Source organism: Physcomitrium patens, chromosome 7 (assembly GCF_059467195.1).
Source record: "Physcomitrium patens ecotype Gransden chromosome 7, ASM5946719v1, whole genome shotgun sequence".
In the NCBI taxonomy this organism is placed as follows: domain Eukaryota; kingdom Viridiplantae; phylum Streptophyta; class Bryopsida; order Funariales; family Funariaceae; genus Physcomitrium; species Physcomitrium patens.
This window is the reverse complement of record NC_143416.1, coordinates 16,295,395-16,314,192: the sequence shown is the minus strand read 5'-3', so window position 1 is coordinate 16,314,192 and position 18,798 is coordinate 16,295,395. Positions and strand designations below refer to the sequence as shown.

The window sequence follows — 18,798 nt, the reverse complement described above, 5'->3', positions numbered from 1 at the left end:
TAACTATATTTAAAATAAATATTATTAAATTTTAATATTTGTAATTGTTTATAAGTTTTATTATGGTCCATTTTTTTGTTTCATAATTAGAGCCTTATTCATTTTTACAAATTTTTTACTATTGGTAGTCAATAATGAATTTTTCATAAAAAAGGTATAATTAATCAAAGTAATTGTATTATTTAAATTTAATGTTTTAAAAATCTCTTTGTATCAAAAATAAACCTAAAACTAAGAATTACAATCTAAGCTAAATTAATTCTTTGTCTCTCTAAAAAGACCTTTATAATAAACTATTATCCAACTCTTTTTTAAAAGATCCAAAAATTTGAATAAAATGTTGAAATCATCATTAGTTGCAATGTAACAAGCAAAAGCAAAATCAATCATTGATGTTAACTAATCTTTACCTACTTGACAATGCTATTCAAAAAAAAATGAGAATTGCAATCTTTCAATTCAAACCCTATCAACTTTCACTATTGTTCGAAGGTTGAAAATTAGTTAAAATGTTGATGATAAACTTGACATTGATTATCTTATCAAAGTATCAAATTACAATCAAACACAATATGTCCATATTTCATCATTGCAAACTTTATGAAGTTTTTTTGCGGTTCATACTGTGATCCAAATAGCTTTCGGCAATGGGAGGCTCAGTACTACGTAGCTCTTGAAGAAGTTACATAGATGTACCCTCAGATTAGTTTAAAAGACAAACTAACCAAAATGAGCTATTTGAGACCGTAGAACCATGCACCACACAATCGATTCTTTTCATAGTAAAATCCTTTCACCGGCATGTTCAATTTCAAACTCGTGACACTTGACCACCGCCGCAGCCGCAAACTTACAGTCGGTGGAGACGGAGTGCCCCATGTCCCTGGCAAATGCTTCTGATTTGATGAGACACGCACAATTGGTGTTAGAGTGAGCACAACAAGAGATCTGGATCGTTGTATACTAGCATCTTTGACATTCTTGACCTCTGGACATCTCTTGTGGAGCTCCTTAGATTTCCACAAGTATTTGTCAATGTGACTGTGATGGTTCGACCTTTCGAGGGAATTGTTAGTCTCGATTCTGAGCTCTTTATTCTAAGTTAATACTTCTTTCTGCATTCCATGCAGATGCCAAGAAGTATACTTGGTTTGTTAGCCTGATGAAGATAAGATCACGTATACGGAAACATGGGTAGTTTGCATACACCATCACAATGGGCGATGGGAAGCCCGCATTGGACTCGTGGAAGTTTTTGAAGTTTCGTGGTTTTCATTGTTAAGGAAAGGATCCTCACCCTATTCTCTTTGTATGCAGAGACATTCCATCGAAACGGTGCGTGTGATAAAAAGAAAGAAGCGATGCTGCATTTATTGAAGCAAAGTGGTTTGTTCCGGTTCTACATCGGTTTGAAACCGGTTCCAATCAGTTTGATGGTTGCCATCACTGATCGACAGTGCCACTAGCATTTAACTTCAACGAAGTCAGATATAAAGATTTTTTCTGCGTTTTTGTCGCTGCATTAGAGGCACGGATGCTGTGGCTCGAGCTGCTTCTCATCTGGCTCAAGTCCTTCCTCGACCTAAATGCGCGTGGCATGATTAAATCCCGATTCGTCGGCGAGTTCTGCCCCGAGCTGCGCAGTTTCTCAAGAATCGCTCCAATCGCCGTCGTGAACTTTTCTTGGGAGATTTCCCGAGACTCACATCCGCTGAGCAAGGTGCCCACATGTCGCACTTGCGCCCAGTATCCGACTTAGTACCCTCGCACTTTCTTTTGATGGCAGGACTAGCTTCGTCTCCTAACAGATTATACAGCACGGTGCAGAGGTTGCTGTCATCCACGGGTCAGTGATGTTTTTGTCATAGTTGAGCGAGCTGATCAACAAGCTCTTGGTTCATCTCCTTGCGCATTGTCCGGTGCACGCTTTCCATGCCTCTATGTGGCTCTCCAGGTCTTCAATCTGTTCTTTACCACCGACATGCGCCTTCATTTCATCTATTAGGCCTCCGCTGCAGCACGAATCCGTGATGAACGTGAAGTTCACCCCTTCGGATATCGTGCTTACGACGTCGCGAAAATCTTCATCTGTAATATTCGTTGAGAGAGAAAATAAATTAAGTGATGTGAAATCAGTTACTAAATCAGTTAGTTTGACTTTTCTTCAAGTTCAGATCAAAGACAACTATGTCGAAATATTGAAGTAAGCCACCGGCACAGAACAACGGAATCAGATGCTTTCCAAGGGGATTCTTGGACGAAGAGGTAGATGATGGTCACCTGAGAGAGGATTAGTATGGTCGAAAGGGAAAATCATTTCGTCCATTCCTGTTGCATCATTATCACCTTTGGTTGCCTGAAATCAACGTTACAGTAGACAATATTATTGACGAACTTCAAAGTTAAGTTTCTCTCTTCAGAGAAATCTACTGGGGAGAATAAGAACATTGTTGAGCGAGGACAATTGGAATCATCATGTATTACGAAGAAAACTTTGACCTCAGTAACCAAAAAGAGCTTCAAACATGAGAGTGTCCAAAGAATACATTTTGAAAATGAGTTAGAGTCCCAACCGGTATTGAACCGCCGTGGCCCGAGAAATGGAACACCAGAATATCTCCACTCTCAGCACCGTCAATGAGCTTGCTCAGATATGCGTGGATGTTGGGATTAGTAGACATTTCGTAAGATTTGTCATCAGAGGGATCGTCCACAAGGATATCGATATTCGACTCTTCAAACCATAATAACTCATCAGTACCTCGCGCATTTGCATTCCATCGTTGCAACAGCCACGGAGCTCCATGTCTGTTGCACCGCGGTAATTGCACCGCACTAACAGCGCCTTTTTCGTCACCATGGTTCTCGACCAAAATCTGCACTTTCAAGACGGGAGTGAGCACATAATCCTATTAATCATGGCAATCGAACACAAGGAGGCTAGATGAGAATCTGGGACTTGGAAACAAAACAAAGAAAGAAAAGAGATACTCCTAGACAGTGCATCCTAAATTCGGTACACCAATAGCAAATTTCGACATGGAACTTGTCATCCAAACTATCCAAAACAACCCCTTACCTCGTCAACAACCGCAATCGAATGTGAGAGGATACACGAACTCGAAGAGATGGTTTGGCTGAACCTGCGAGCTCTCTTCTCATTTTATACTCGTTCACCTTGCGATCGCAATGCAACTTCAGTAATTGAGTCAATGACGATGAGGACTGTCTGACATATCGATTACTGGATCCATCTTCCGCAGATTCCAGTTGCCTGCATATGTGGTGGAATCTTTCGCAAATATATTATCATTACTGCATCAATTGGGGATGACAATGCAAATTTTAGAGACTTATCAACGCTGTAGGTATCCTTCACACGTAGAAGATGGTGGCACTAGACGACTAATGAAACTCAAACAGAGTTAAACACAAAAACAGAATGCTGAGATAAAAGAAATGTATTATTATGAAACAAGTTGTACAGACTTGAAGGTCTCCATGCAAAACTTCTCTATAATGTATCAAAACTTTATTGTCTAGGTCGTACACTGATAAAAGTATTTCTACTATAAGATCCTTGGTTGATCAATTGTGCATTCTCATTTTGAATAGTTGCACTGTTGCAGAATGCTCGGGAGAGCTTAAATTTTAATGAATGAGTTGCAGCCTTGCTAGTATGATAGATGAGACATTGTGGGAGATTGAAACTTAGCTTGGTCCTCCTATTGAAGAGTTGAGATCATATTAGTGCATGACTGAAGTAGCTGAGCAAAAGCTGGAATTGGCATGAGATGATTGGAACTTATAGGTAGACACTTCTTACATGGTGATAAGGGAGAGCATGCATGATGATTAGTGAGCTTTTGCACATTTCTACAAAGAATGGCTTCTATGTTAAGATTAGTCTTCCCTATCCAATGTTCAAGATGTAGTATTTCAGACCAAATATTTGACATTACGCTCCATATATAGAATGTCAATTGTTTTTTACAAGATTAACGTAAACAAGAAAAAAATTATATAATTTGGTTGCCTATTGTGACCAAGAAAATTGTCACAATACTGTGACTATAACTTCAAAAGAATATTATAACTACAAACTTTTAAGATATGCACGTCATGAGACCTCCATGCAAAAATCTTTGTTAGTTAGTATTGGACACAAGCAAAGGTTTTCGTATATCCTTAAACACGCTCTACTCTCATTGCTGGTGCCCATACTAGCATGATACAACAGTTGGCTTTGGATTCCTGATCGCAAATCTAGTTGCTGAAAAGGTGGGTATGACACTGAAGCGCAACAACCAGGAGCAATGTGTCGTGGAGCCCGAGGAACAGTCAACGTTACTAGAGATACAATTGGGGTACTACTTGAAGAGGACCAGTTGCAGCAGCAGCAGCTAGGAAAGGAGAGGCAGAAGGATATGGTAGCGACAGCATAGGGAGACCTTACTCCACCCCATCTCCCTCCCGACAGGAGAATGCCGATCTCGACCAACCGGTCAAATGCGAGAACGAGAACGAAATCGTGGAGCGGTGACGGATTATCTCAACAACGGTGTTCATTCGAAACGTGGCCGACTCACGCGAAGCGCAAGAGTACACCACATGGGCACCGAAGCATAGCCCAGCAACAACCATGCAGAGGACCATGGAAAGCTCCAGCGGCTTGTGACGACACCATCTAGCCCGGATTGGTTGTTACATCGGTTGTTAGAACAGTTGTTAGGGTCGGGAAACTAAATAAAAGGAGCTGCACAGCCAACGGGCACACAGCTCCAGAACGTGATGAAGCTAGATCTACGACTGCACTCCCTGCCTAGGGGTCTGACTAGAAAATCAATGCGGCGCTGTTGTTGGTAGCGGTGCTGTTCCCATACTGAAGCGTTACTGGCGGAGTTGCAAAGCACTGTCCTTTCCATGTCAGAACTGCTACTGACTTGAATGGAAATCAAGCTGCAACAATGAAAGGAAACTCACAAATCCCATGACCACAACACCTTTAGTTAGGGTGCGCTTTCTGACAAAAAGCCCCCTATTGCAGATTGATCGCTCTCTCTCTCTTTGTGCAGAACCCGAAGCTTCATTCATCCATTCACCGACCATCTGTTCATTCATCCATTCTTCAGGTGGTCTTCATCACTTTTGGGCTCCTCCTTCTATCCTCATTTAATGTGTCCTTATTTAATGTTCTCTTGAAATTATAGACCATTTTTCTCTTATTCCACTAACCCATGATATTCTCTAGTAAATGTATGTTGGATCTCTCTTATTTAATTCTCAATTCTTTGTGAAATTTTCTCAATTGCATCCTCTTACTCTCACACCTCCTATTCTTTGTTTAATATTTTGTTTCAAGATTTTTTTAGAATCTCAAAATTTTAATAACAATTGCCTTATGTTAAACTATTTATAATACGTAGTGGAAATATTGATTTTATATCAATCCATGGTATTTCAAAAAGCATCTTTAAGCATTAATTGATTGTTTGCTTGAGATTACAAAACATTTCATTCAAAAGTTATAAAATGCACTATTCAACTATTACTCTAATTCTTTTTTGATAGTCTTATTATTAATTCTAAAATACATCTTGATGTAATGTAGTATTGTAAATCTTTAAGAAAAACATTTCAATTGTAATAGATATAATAATAAAAAAGAGATAATAAAAAATATTATTCTTTTTATTATTCTATTGTATTGATAAGTTTGTAAGCTTACCTATATATTTCAATAGATATATTTTAACATATTTAAAGAATTATAATATTAACTAACTTATCTTATCAACTTTCTTTGTATCTTATTTTGATTATAATTTATTTCAATGAAATTTTAACTAAAAAAACAGAAAATAAACGGGAAATATAGATCTCAAAAACATAATCAAACTTTTAAATACATTATTTGTATGTATCCAAACATGTAATTTATTTGATCAAGATTATTTATATATATATATATATATATATATATAGATATAATTAGCAACTACTTTCTTACATGTTTATATGTCCTTACAGTTTCTTCCAAATGGGATGAGTTTTTCCAGTTTTGGATAACAAAATTGATATTTATCTTATGATACATTTTTCATAATCAAATCTATATCAATTTTTAAAATCATTTAAAACATTTTTTTAGCTCTTAATAACACAACAAATACTTTTTAAAAACATGTACACAGTTCTTTGTTCCATCAAATATAATTAGTAGTAGTATGTTTTTAATAATTATAATAAACTATTTATATATATATATATATATAAACTAAAAGTAATATAATTAGTAATAAAGTCTATGATTTTTTTTATAATTTTTATTTATATACAAATGAAAAAGATAATATTCATTTGTATATACATATATATATATATATGTATGTATATTTTTAAATTTTAAAAGTAATATAGTTAGTAATAAAGTCTAATTTTTTTTTTATATAATTTTTATTTACACACAAATGAAAATTATTTTTTATCAAATTATAATATTTAATAAAAATATCTAAACTATTTTTTTAATTAATTCATCTACAATTGTTTTTTGAAGTAGACATTTAAGTGTAATATTATAGAATATCAAATATTTAATACAAATAAAATTAAAAATATATTTAATTTTTTATTAAAATATCTGATATTCTATATATATATATATATCAAAACTCTATATTATTCATGCTCTATAATATTTTTTTGAATAACTTGATCTTAGATCCTGCTTTATTCAAAAAAAGTATGTTTATTCTTTATTTAAAATAAGTCCAATTAATTATATCTTAAGTCTTAATGTTTTGAATTTATTTTTTGGTCTTATAAGTATCTTACATTTATTTTAAAGTATTGTAAGGTAAATCAAAATTATTTTTGATATTGACGTATAAAATAATATAAAAAATTAGATTTTAAATTAAGATTCATTATATTAAATAATATACATTGAATTTGAAATGTTAAATCATCTTTGTTTGAAAGTACAAATTATTTTTGTCTTATATGTATCAAACTTCTTAAATTATATATAAATAGACTTTAATTGTCTTTTTCTTGGGTGTTAAATTATTTAGCAAATGTTTGATTTGTAAAATTATAAAATAATTAAATATATTGATTCTAACATTTAATTTATTATTTATGAGATTAGAAATATAAATTTTTACAAAGATTTGTCTTAACTCTTTGTCTTTTGAAGCAATTCATTTATAAAAATTATTATTTTCAATGTCTTAATTTTTATTTAGAATATATTGTATGGTCGTTATGTAGTTTACTTCTTATTTATTAATTTTTATCAGATATTTCAAATTTTTTTGTTTATTTGCAATAAAAAAAAATGTATTTAGAACTATATGACACTATATACAACACATGACATAATTATATGTATTTTTAAAATATTTATAGACTACCATTTAAATCCTTTATATAATTCTTTAGAAGATACTTTAAAAATAATTATAATTTATTCAGAATATGAATCTGTACTATTTATAACAAAATAATTAATTTTTAATAAATTTATATAATTTCTTTTGTAGTTTTATCTTGAATTATAAATAATTACATAATTCCAACAACATTGTTGTAAAATAAACATTAAACATAGATTATATTATAGATATCTAAAATTTATGATTTGAATTTAAAATGTTACATGTCTAATAGTGAATATATATATATATATATATATATATATATATTATTTTTAGCACTACATCCCTAATAGATATTGCTGCACTAAACTTGCCACTAAACTACTTCCCTAAAGAAACTCCAAATTATTTACAAAATTTGTCAAGATTACAAGGACCACATCTAAGTATTAAAAGATGTTGCTTTGATTGAGAAGCTAAGTGTAGATCCTAAGGAATATTTGAGATGGAACAAGTATGCTATGGCATGTTGTTGTGGCTTGGTTTTGTTTAGGATGCTCATGCATACATGCTAATTATTAAAAAAATGGTTGTAGAAGTTTTATTTATTTATTTAACAATATATCCATAAAATTTTGTGATTATTAGAACATGAAAAGATTTTTTAAAATTTTAAATATAGAAAAAAAATTATAATAAAAATTAGTATACAAGGTCATCATAGCAAGTCAACAAAGTGCCAATATGAATAAAAATAATAGCAATTAAGTTATTAAGAATTTTAATTTTATTTATAATTTTACATATTCAAGAATCACTGTTATTTTTAAGTTAAATAATGTATTAATTTTTAAATTTAATAATAAATAATATTAAAATATTCATCCAGATGTTGGCATGTATACATTGTTAACTAATTTATTAATATTTTTATTTTTTAATTTTTACAAAAATAAAGAATGATCTAATCTATTTCAAAGGCCACACACAAACACACACATCTATATATATATATATATATATATATATATATTTGAGTTTATATAAAACCATTAAATAACAAATTTGTGCTTCTTATTTTCTTTTTCTTTTTCTTTTTCTTTTTTTCTTTTATTCTATTTTACCAAAGTAGACCAATGTGTCACTTCTTGTAAATATTTACTGATTCTTAGATAAGAGTGTTTTAAAAAAAAATTAAAATAAATCTAACAAAGAAATGCAAAAAAATCCAAAACACTTTAGCAACTTAGTATAAAAGATTAAAAAAATTATAAGGTGTAAATAATTTTTTAATGAAATCATTTTTTATATGACAATATATATCTATATAGTTTTAAAAAATTAATAACATTAATTAAGTTAATTACTTTCAACAATGAGTTTTTGGTTACAACTATTAACAAGTCAATAAAGGACAATAATTCAAATATTATTAATTAAAGTAGTTTTACAAAACTTTCGGTGTTTCCTTAACCAAAATCTTTATACCATACCAAGTCTTCATTTGTTATACAGGCATATAATTTATATCCAAATAATATTTCTAATGTGATGATTACTATCTATTAAAGTGAAATAATATGTATTTTGATATCATTGTCTGATTTGCTGATGAGTAGTTGTAAAATTCTGCTTGAAATTTAGCAATCTATTATTTTCTAGAATGATTTAATTACATTTGAGAATTTTACCTCCACAGTATAGTTACATAAAATAGCTTCCTTGTTACTCATATTGCCAGGATTTAATATGAAAACTAAATAAAAGTTTCTGACATAATTTATTGTTAATAAACATTCTAATTTATCAACAATCTAAATTCATCAAAATTAGAATGTTTAGATTGTGAAATTTATCAACAAAAAAAATTCAATAGTATTTATACCATTTCATAAAACATTTAGAGGTTTTTAAAAGTTTCTGTAAGTAACATAGAAAAACTAACTGTTTGAAGATATTTCTAAGAGCCTTGTGCAAATCTTTTTCTTTCTAAGAAATTATAAAGTTACTGTCTTTTCATATATTTACATCTATTTAGAAGAATCGTATTATTATTTTTGTTTGAAATTATCGTTATATTTGGAAATCTGTAACTTTTCATTTATCATTCACAATAAATTATTCTTTTGTAATTATGATCTTGTGTACATATAAATTCAATTCACGTTTACTTTTACTTAAATCCCATAAGTCTCAAACATCATTTTAAAATCTTATTTTTCTATATGATGTCACAAATGTTTGTTGTTCTTTCAAAAAATAATATTGTAAAAAATGCCTATATAATATCAATTATAAAATACAAAAAACCAATTTGACTAACATTAAATACAACTACACATACAACTTCTTATGGAAAATATCATGGCATTTTAGTTTTGGATAAGTATTAAAACCTTTGTGATTGTAGAAGAGGTTGATACTACAACTAAATGGCCTTTAAAAAATGGTCAAGTCAATCAATCGGATTATATTTTATTATGTAGAAATGTAATATATTAATTAATGTTTGAATCTTAAATTTATCACTGGTATAAAAGTGATCCAATGAATAGAAACAAAAAAAATAGAAACAAAAAAAAATTAGTGCATTTCTATGTACAAGTATTATATCATTTGTTAAAAATAAAAATAAAAATAAAAACATCGAAGTCCATTCTTAATTTTAAAAATTACTGAAAAATTAATTGTATGATTAAAACATTTTGTGAGATACTCACCCTGTGCAATTATTTTCTAACTATTTTAACATCTCAGTATTAATTAAAAACTCAATTTATATGTATTAGTATGATTAATAATAATAAATTGGGGTTTGGCATGTGGCTACACTGAACATGGACATGGGAGGATTAATGTCTGATTGATTAGTTGAGGTTGAGAGAAAAAGAGAGAAAAATGAGAATGAGTGAATGAGAGAGAGAGACTCATGAATGAATGCACCGAGGGAGGGAGGGAGGGAGGGACTAATGCTGCTTGCTGCGTTAGTATATCCGACCATTCATTCACGAATTCATTCCCATTCCCAACAACAACTATAACAACACTGTTAGTGTGTGTATGTGTGAGTGAGGGTGTGTGCATCACACACACTCACACTCACACCCACTGATCACCGAGATGTTGATGATGATGATAATGATCGGGCACCGAGCTGCAAGAAATCCCAACTGCACTTGGTTTTAGGGTGAGCAGATTGATTGATTGATTGATTGCTTGACGGATTGATGGATGGATGGATGGATGGATTGAAGCATCGGGCAGCAGCAGCGCACGGAGGAGGAGGAGCAACAGCCGCGACGACACACCCACACCCACACGCACATGGATTTTTATATATATATATATATATATATATATGGATATATTGCACAGTCGCGAATAATAATAATAATAATAAAAACTGGGTCTGTCTCATGGGACACTTTCTGGAATTGTTGAATGTCACGGTGGCATCATTCTGGAACGGAAATAAAAATAAAATAAAACAAAATTGTAATACACACGTACATGTGAATTATAGGGGCACAGGCAGGTGCCGCGTTGCTTGGGTTCCGTGGGTCAGGGACCAATCGAAACTATTAATTTTGCTATTCCTCCTCTCCTCGTGGTTCCTTTTCTTCAGGTGAGAAGAAGATCTGATGCTGCTTGGTTGTTTTGGGGAGCGAGCTTCGCATGCAAATGGGACGCCTTTAAACGCTGTTGACGTGGTCGCCATCGAGAGGGATGACACTCTCGCTATCAGTGCGTTAGTAATAACAACAATAACAATAATGCTCCTCCGCCTGATTCAGTCAAGTCTTTACGGTGTTTCTAGTAGCCAGCTCCATTATTGCGACTCACTGCTGCTGCTGCGTCGCACTGTATCTCCTCCTCCTCCAGCCATAACCGCGATCATTCTTCTTTCGTCGCCAACCTCGCGTGGCCTCGTGCTGATAACCTGCCTGGTGGAACCACCCCATCGGCTGTGCCTGGAGTGTGGAGGCTGGCAGTTCAGCTGCAAATTCACGCGCGGAGGCGTTTTGTGCGTGGAAAGGGACTCGGGGATTCGTTGAGCGGATTTGGAAATTCGTTGACGGTGCGCTGTGGGTTCTAGCTCGCGGGAGCGCTGTGGATTTGTTCCGTGGACGTGTACGCCGTTTCTGTGCTCTGGGTATGGATCTGTTAATCGCTGTCACTCTTCCTCTTCTCCTCGTTCGATAAGTGCCACTTCTGGGAATGTATGTTGAGAGTTTTGTTTGTTAGAGGGCAGTAACGGGCATCCGAAGTTAGGCGCGGCGTAAATGACGAGAGATTATCCTTCTTCCTGTGATCGTTGTGTCCTGTTTGCGTTGAACGGTTTCGAGTCTGCATTGTTTGTAGTGTGACAATTCTTGTTACACGGACTCCAGCCGGTTTGCGAAACAGTCTCCATTGATTTATACTCGCTGAACAACTTCATTGCGTTTTGGGGTGACTTACATTCTAAACCTAGCTCTAGAGATTCGGATCCACCGACACCGTATCTATGTTCTAATCTCTTAATTCACTTACTTAACACGGCATTGTCATCTTTGCAATGAAGCGAGGCGCCAATAAGGCTAAGTAAGTTTTAGAGTGTTAGCGACCTTGTTTGAATGGGGGTCTAATACACATTCGTGGGTGAAGCTACACATTTCTGGCACGGCTTACCATTCACGCCATGCTCATTAGCGTACCTTCCCTATCTGTCACAGGTCCTGTGCGGAGGCTTCAGAATGTTCCTTTACGGAGGTTTTGAGCGGTGATGATGCGCTTCACTAGGCAGCTCCGTTGACGTGAAGGCGCGACGTTGGGAATGAGACATTTCCGCATACGGCGACGACGAGGGCGATCTGATTAACATCACGTGAGTGTTGGTAGTTCGCTGAGATGGGGAAGGGACAGGAAATGGCCATGTGCGATGTAGAGAAGGCGTCCGGAAGGGTTCTTTTGTCCGACTTGGGCGTGCCGAGGCAGAGGAAGTTAGTTTGCATTGCGTTGTTTGTGGCCCTCCTCCCATTTGCAATCATGCGGTCCTACCTGTTCTACACCAGTTCGAATGTTCCTTCGGAAAACAACGGATTCTTTCAAGGACAGCGAGCGCCGGAATCTCTGAACTATAATCCCTCTGGGGTACGTCTATCTTCTCTACCCCTTCAGTTTTCATCTTTCATTCATGCTGGCCATTCAATTCATATGACCAATTTTGTTCCTGCTTTTCTTTCACTCATCCGTTGTTTTAATGACAGGAGGATGTCTCAGAATCGACCGATGTCATGGACTCTCCTAACGACAGCAGCAGCAGTACCCAAACTGACAACGACCCAACGGGGACTGGAAATGAAGTGGATGGATCTGAACCCTCTATTTCTGGAGGAAAAAATAGCAATTCGACTTCTGTAGATGGAGAGGATAATGAATCTGAGGCAAAAGATTCGGGAATGAAGAATCCAAATTTTGGCGAAAGTGATTTCAAATCCACGAACGCCTCTGCAAGCGGTACAGAGGATGGAAACAATGTATCAAGCTCCAGCTTCTTGGAGGACTCAGGAGGGGAGCCTCCAGTGAACAACTCCACCGCAGTGTATAACTCAACTGTTGAGGGGGATACCTCAGTGAACGACACGAGAAGAGCTGACGAATCCTCGAAGGAAGGAAAGACGGGTGAGATTGTGATGGAAGGAACACCGCCAACGCCGACATCCCATGACACTTCATATGGGCCAACTTCTCAAGGTAGGAAGCGTTACGTCTAATCTTGCTAGTGCTTTTATGTCTATTCGTGCAGTACAAGAACCCCCATTGCTGAAGGACAGACTATCAAGCTAAATTCAACTTTGATATCTCAACAGTGAATGACATATTTCGATTACAGGAGAGTGTAATTTAGAGCAAGGGAAGTGGATTCCAGATTCTACGTCCCCACAATACAATAGTACCACTTGCAGGTTTATTCAAGGTCATCAAAACTGCCACAAGAATGGGCGGCCAGACGACGGGTACCTGTACTGGAAGTGGAAACCTGAGCAATGTGACCTGCCTAAAATAGATGCTCCATCCTTTTTGACTGCCATGCGCAACCGTTCCATGGTGTTTGCGGGTGATTCCATCGCTCGTAACCAGTTCCAATCTCTGCTTTGTGTTCTTGTTCAGGTATTTGCTTTGGGCTTTTACATATCTGTAAGATTGTAGCAAATATATTTATGCGCTCGATTAGTGAACTATGTGAAGTACTAATCTAGTCAACCTACAACATCGGTAGCTTTATTGAATGTTTTGTGGTAACTATGAGAGGGTTATTCTTCCCTGCGAGTGAAGCCTACACATGGAACAATTAATGACGGTGAATTAGGAGCTCCAGAACCTTTGCATTCCTTCTTGTCCATGTTTGGTCTGGAGAAGCTCGTAAGAGATGAGGCAGATTCGAAAGATTTACGTTCGCTTCTGGTTATGTTAACTACAGGTGGAGGATCCGAAAAATACGTATCACACCGAGGACGATAGGTTCAATACTTACCTCTTCCGATCGTTCAATTTTACACTATCGATACACTGGTCACCTTACCTTGTGCGTGTGGAGGACAAGTCGATCACATGGCCCGACAACACTACAGAGACAGTGAAGCATATCTATGTTGATGAGCTCGATGAAGTTTGGGTGAAGGCAGCTGTTGGAGTTGACATTCTACATATCTCTACAGGTCAGCATGGAATACTCGCCCTTTTATTGTGTATTACTTGATTGTGTACTACTGTAGAAGTTTTCCATGCAAATTACACATATTAAAATAAAAATAATAATAAAAACTCATTGGAACTAACTCATTGTGAGCAGGACTAAGAAAGAGTTTGGGGTCCAGGGTTGAAGATCACATTTCCAGATTTCAGCTCATGCTATGGTTTTAATTCTTCGGTAGGATCAGGCTGACTTTAGATTTTGGGTTTTCCAGGTCAATGGTGGTACAAGAAAGCCATGTATTTTGAGAAGGGAAATTTATTGGGTTGCCATGGACTGCCGGCTTGTAAAAATGAAATCGGGTTCGATCCGCCTTACAACAAAGCAATAGCTAACATTCTGAAGGGAAGCCTGACGATTCCTGGATTTTCCGGCACCACTGTTTATCGATCGTTCACTCCTGAACATTTCGAGGATGGAGATTGGGACAGTGGCGGCAGATGCCCTCGTACCACTCCCGGAGGTGTACCCATGAGCTTTTTGACGAAATGGATGTATGACATTCAGATGAGGCAGTTCAAGAACACCACAGGTCAGCACTAATCTCCTCCTCTCTGCAGCAGAACAATTCCTGCTCTTTGTCTTCCAGCTCTCACTGTACCCAAAAAAAATAAAAAATCGTCAGATGATAGTTTGTGCGTAGTGATTCCACTTTAAAAAAGCCCTCTCTGCAATTATTTTAAAACCAGAGCAAAGAAAACATTACTTATGTTCATCTTGTGCAGAGGAGCTTGGGGTGGTGGCCAAGGATCGGTTGAAGCTGTTGAGAATAACCCATCTTTCACAAATGCGACCTGATGGACATCCAAACTCGTACCGGACCAAAGACGACAAGGCAAAAGACAAAAGAGGCAACATTATTCCGAACGATTGCCTTCACTGGTGTCTCCCAGGTCCTATCGACACTTGGAATGACATGCTCGTGCACTCTCTCCGAGACGTTATCTTCAAGTGAGACACTCCCCCAAGGGTGTAGAACGATCTAGTATTGAGCACATCCTAAAATGCTCCTAAGGGTGGCTGTGGTGGCACTAACTAGGGTTGATTAATGAAAGCTGATAAACGTACCTGCGCGTGGCCTCGGAACAGGTGCATCAGCATTTTGATCGTCTCACAAATTGCTGGATGCTAGTAAGGCTTAGTATCCATCCGGGTCCTACGATTAAGATTCAAAGACGGGTAGTCAGATTTGAAGCATGCCATCACAGGGCGGAAAAACAGTACCATGTAGTTCAAGGAATCAAGCCAGGAATTTCAGCAGTCATCTCAGTGGTCGAGCAGACGATGAGCTATGAGAATACTAAGTCACCCGGAGATTCAACTGGAGGATTCTTCACATGAATTGTTAGTTGAGGGAAGTGCTGAGGTTTAGGCGATTTTGGAGTGTCATGGCATGCTAATTCATACAGAATGACGAAACCTACAGAAGTGGGTTTGGGTTGTTCCTGAAATTTATGTAATATAGGAAGACCTTCAAGTCGACTAGGCTACTTTCTCAATTACTTGTCTGGGTAACTCTGCAGCAAGCGATTTCTGTAACCAAATACTGCAACTGCTTGGAGTCTCAGAACCTAAACCCTAAACCAAATAAGCAACTTTAGGGTACGTTTTTGCCTGGGGCAGAACACATTTGTGGTAGAAGGAACGATATCCAGCGTTTGATACATGTACCCAAATGTATAAGCAATTAGTAGTCAGTCAAGTCATTATTCCTCTCTTTTTCTTTTTCTTTTTTTTTGAAACAAATGGGAAAACCAATTGTATTGATATATGAGGAGGTAGAGCAAAGTCTGAGACCCAACTAACTACCTATTATACTATGTAGGTGGGATCAATAGGCTAATAAATTGGGAGAAATATTCAGCTTATCAATTGCATTTGGTGAATGTATTACTTAATCACTGTGTGGTACACTAGAATTTTATCTAATTTTATTGCTTTTTTATTTCTTTGAAAAAAACAGTGTTGTTAGGCAATCATGCTTTACTTTATTGGATGATGAATTTGGATATTGATTTTAGTTGTATTTATTTATTTGATTTATGTTTTTATGTTGTTTTTGTTTCTTTGGATTAAGAACCATCTTGTACATGATTGACTTTGCCTAATATTGTAATGTTTTGGTTTAGAGGTACTTCCGAAACTTTTGCATTTTAAATTTTGTAGTTTGTTGTAAGCATAGTTGACAAAATATTAATGAAAATAAATTGATTGTAGATCTCTATTCATTAATTTTATTTTTTTAAATATCTAATCAGTTAAATTATCATAGTTTTTTTTAGACCTAATCTTGAACCATGTCTCTTTATAAAAAAATATAAGGTTTTGTTCTACAACTCTATTTTGTTTGAAGAAGCTAGATGCAATGGAGATTTCAATGACCTAAAGAATTTTCTACCAATTTTTGCCATATTATTGTTTTTTCTTCTGGTTCTTCTATTTGTTCTAAAAAGTTTAAGAAAAGATCTTCTATAGTTCCATAAGAGAATTTAGTGTCTATAGAGAGGTCTTTTCTTTAACTTTTACAATAATAATCACCTTAATAAATTGAACAAATTTACAAATTTGCAAAAAAATGATTATCCTCAACATGAGCTTGTCAAATTATAAATTATTTAACAATATTTTTTTCCAATATAAATTTAGTTTGTACCATATGATAGTAGAATCCCCTCTTACAAGGTATTTATCAAATTGGCTCAATATAAAGAAGACAAATACTTTATAAACTCTTTGTTCTAAATAGTAATGCCAAAAATTGCATTTTTTTGTCTTTTTTATAAATAAAAAATATATTAGCATCCAAGATACTTTAATTCTTTAAAGACCATTCTCCAACAAATCTACAGGCTTTGATATATGTTGCAATTATAGAGATTTCTTGATCCTATTATAATAATATAATTTTTATAATGTAAAAAGATGTGAATAACTTTAGTTAAAGGTAAAGAATTTTTTTAGCCATATTTTTTTTATCTGAATTTTATTTTAGATCCAAAATTTTATTCATATTATAGAAGTAGAATCAAAGGTATATCATACATCTATTATTTTCCTATGTGAAATCTAGCTTGACATGGCACCTAGAATTTGGTTGTACAACTTTATCTAAACCTTAAGGTTCTTTTAATAATTCGAAAAAATCCATAAGATATTTTGAAACACTCATATCTTAATCCTTCTACAATCCTAAACTCAATCAATTCTAACTTTAATGAATACTAAATCATACATCTGTTCAATTATAAACAACTTAAACAAAATTCTAAGCAAGTTTCAAGAAATCCCAAGTGTGCTTTATCAAACCTTGGAGAAATCTTAGGTATATTCTATAAAATTTTAATTAATATCCAAATAATCATAAATAAAATTTGTGTGATTATAAAAAAAATATTAAAAAATCTTTTAAAAATTCTAAATAAATTCTAAATGTCTTAACCTTAATAAAATCCTAACAAATCCTAACCAATTTCTCACAAACCTTAACAAATCTCAACCATCAATTTCAAAATCATATAACTTTTTAATCTATAGTTGATTATGCTTCAAAAATTTACACATCTTTTAGTCTTTTAGTTGGAAACAAGCTCAAGATATTTAAAAAGAATCACTCATATAAATTGAGAGAAAAGACAAAAAAATAGCTTAGGTGACAAGTGACCTCCTTCTCTTATCTTATTATTTCTCCCAATGCCAAGATTTATTTTTGCTACTATAAATTTGTTGTCAAAGTTTGTATAATTTTGATCTTCATGTCAATTACTAATTAAAATTTTTCTAGCTTAAACTAATTGGTGAAACTTTGTAAATCTTTAATATCCTTATTGACCTTCAAACTACCAACTACCAACAAACTACCAACACAATTGAATTTTAATAATTTCAAATTTGACCAACATACTAAGTTCAAATTTAGATTGCACACTTGGTATAAGTATATGCACAAATCCTTAAATATTTAATTATGGATTTTATATCAAATTTACAATAATGCTCAAATTATAGATTTCAATTTATTGCTTAATAATAGAATTATCAAATAAAACTTTAAGTTTGCTTAGCTCTCACAAAGTCAATACAAATTTTCTTTGCATGATTTTAACACTTATAAAAGCCTTTTCAAAGTTTTATCATTATTCCCACTTTTTGATCCACAAAATAACCTTGTGTTTGATGTTGGCGCTTTTTTTCATGCCTTGGACTCTGATTTCAACTATGATTCACAAATGATCCTTTCTATAAGTCAATCTAAGTTTTTCTTTGATAAATTTTGACAAAAATTACCTTTAGCTTTCACCTAAAGATTTATATAATAGTTTTATATTTAATCTACTTTGCCTTGTCTTATTTATGGCCCTAAAACCTAAATAGAAGTTCCTATAACAAAAAAAGTCACCAAAAACATTAAAACTTATACTTTGCCCTATCTATTATTTATGATTTCTAAAGGAATTTTCTACTAAATTATTAATTGGACCCTTCTAAAATATTTGTCTTTATTTACTTTTTCATCTAATGGTCCTATTAAAATACAATATTTTTCTTTTATAGGCCTATATTTAATAAATCTAATATTTAATAAATTTTAATGCATTAGATTCTTATGGACTTAATGTACTTATGTCTTATTATATCTTCTTTAATAATAAAAAATTGTGTTTGTGATCTATTATTGCATGT

At 34.0% G+C, this 18,798-nt stretch overlaps 2 protein-coding genes and 1 long non-coding RNA gene across 3 annotated transcripts; 2 read left to right on the top strand and 1 right to left on the bottom strand.

Moving 5' to 3' along the window:
* Positions 1 to 964: 964 nt before the first annotated feature.
* Positions 965 to 2,526, top strand: LOC149988588 (uncharacterized). Its single transcript, XR_016504274.1, has 2 exons — positions 965 to 1,194; positions 1,318 to 2,526. It is a non-coding gene; the product is annotated as an uncharacterized LOC149988588 (long non-coding RNA).
* Positions 1,370 to 2,951, bottom strand: LOC141045649 (metacaspase-7-like). Its single transcript, XM_073535494.2, has 2 exons — positions 2,281 to 2,951; positions 1,370 to 2,088 (listed from the first exon to the last, which is right to left on the bottom strand). Exons 1-2 carry the CDS (start codon positions 2,324 to 2,326, stop codon positions 1,898 to 1,900), a joined length of 237 nt encoding a protein of 78 aa, XP_073391595.1. The 5' UTR covers positions 2,327 to 2,951; the 3' UTR covers positions 1,370 to 1,897.
* An 8,093-nt stretch (positions 2,952 to 11,044) lies between these two features.
* Positions 11,045 to 15,986, top strand: LOC112285171 (xyloglucan O-acetyltransferase 1). Its single transcript, XM_024525780.3, has 7 exons — positions 11,045 to 11,535; positions 12,098 to 12,515; positions 12,632 to 13,118; positions 13,258 to 13,535; positions 13,846 to 14,083; positions 14,333 to 14,650; positions 14,844 to 15,986. Exons 2-7 carry the CDS (start codon positions 12,273 to 12,275, stop codon positions 15,071 to 15,073), a joined length of 1,794 nt encoding a protein of 597 aa, XP_024381548.1. The 5' UTR covers positions 11,045 to 11,535; positions 12,098 to 12,272; the 3' UTR covers positions 15,074 to 15,986.
* Positions 15,987 to 18,798: the final 2,812 nt, after the last annotated feature.

Coding starts and splice junctions, on each gene's coding strand:
- LOC141045649 (XM_073535494.2), bottom strand. CDS start 2,326: ATGGACGAAATGATTTTCCCTTTCGACCATACTAATCCTCTCTCAG. Junction 2,089..2,280: donor CCATACTAATCCTCTCTCAG/GTGACCATCATC, acceptor CGAATATTACAG/ATGAAGATTTTCGCGACGTC.
- LOC112285171 (XM_024525780.3), top strand. CDS start 12,273: ATGGGGAAGGGACAGGAAATGGCCATGTGCGATGTAGAGAAGGCGTCC. Junction 13,536..13,845: donor TGCTTTGTGTTCTTGTTCAG/GTATTTGCTTTG, acceptor TGTTAACTACAG/GTGGAGGATCCGAAAAATAC. Junction 14,651..14,843: donor GCAGTTCAAGAACACCACAG/GTCAGCACTAAT, acceptor CATCTTGTGCAG/AGGAGCTTGGGGTGGTGGCC.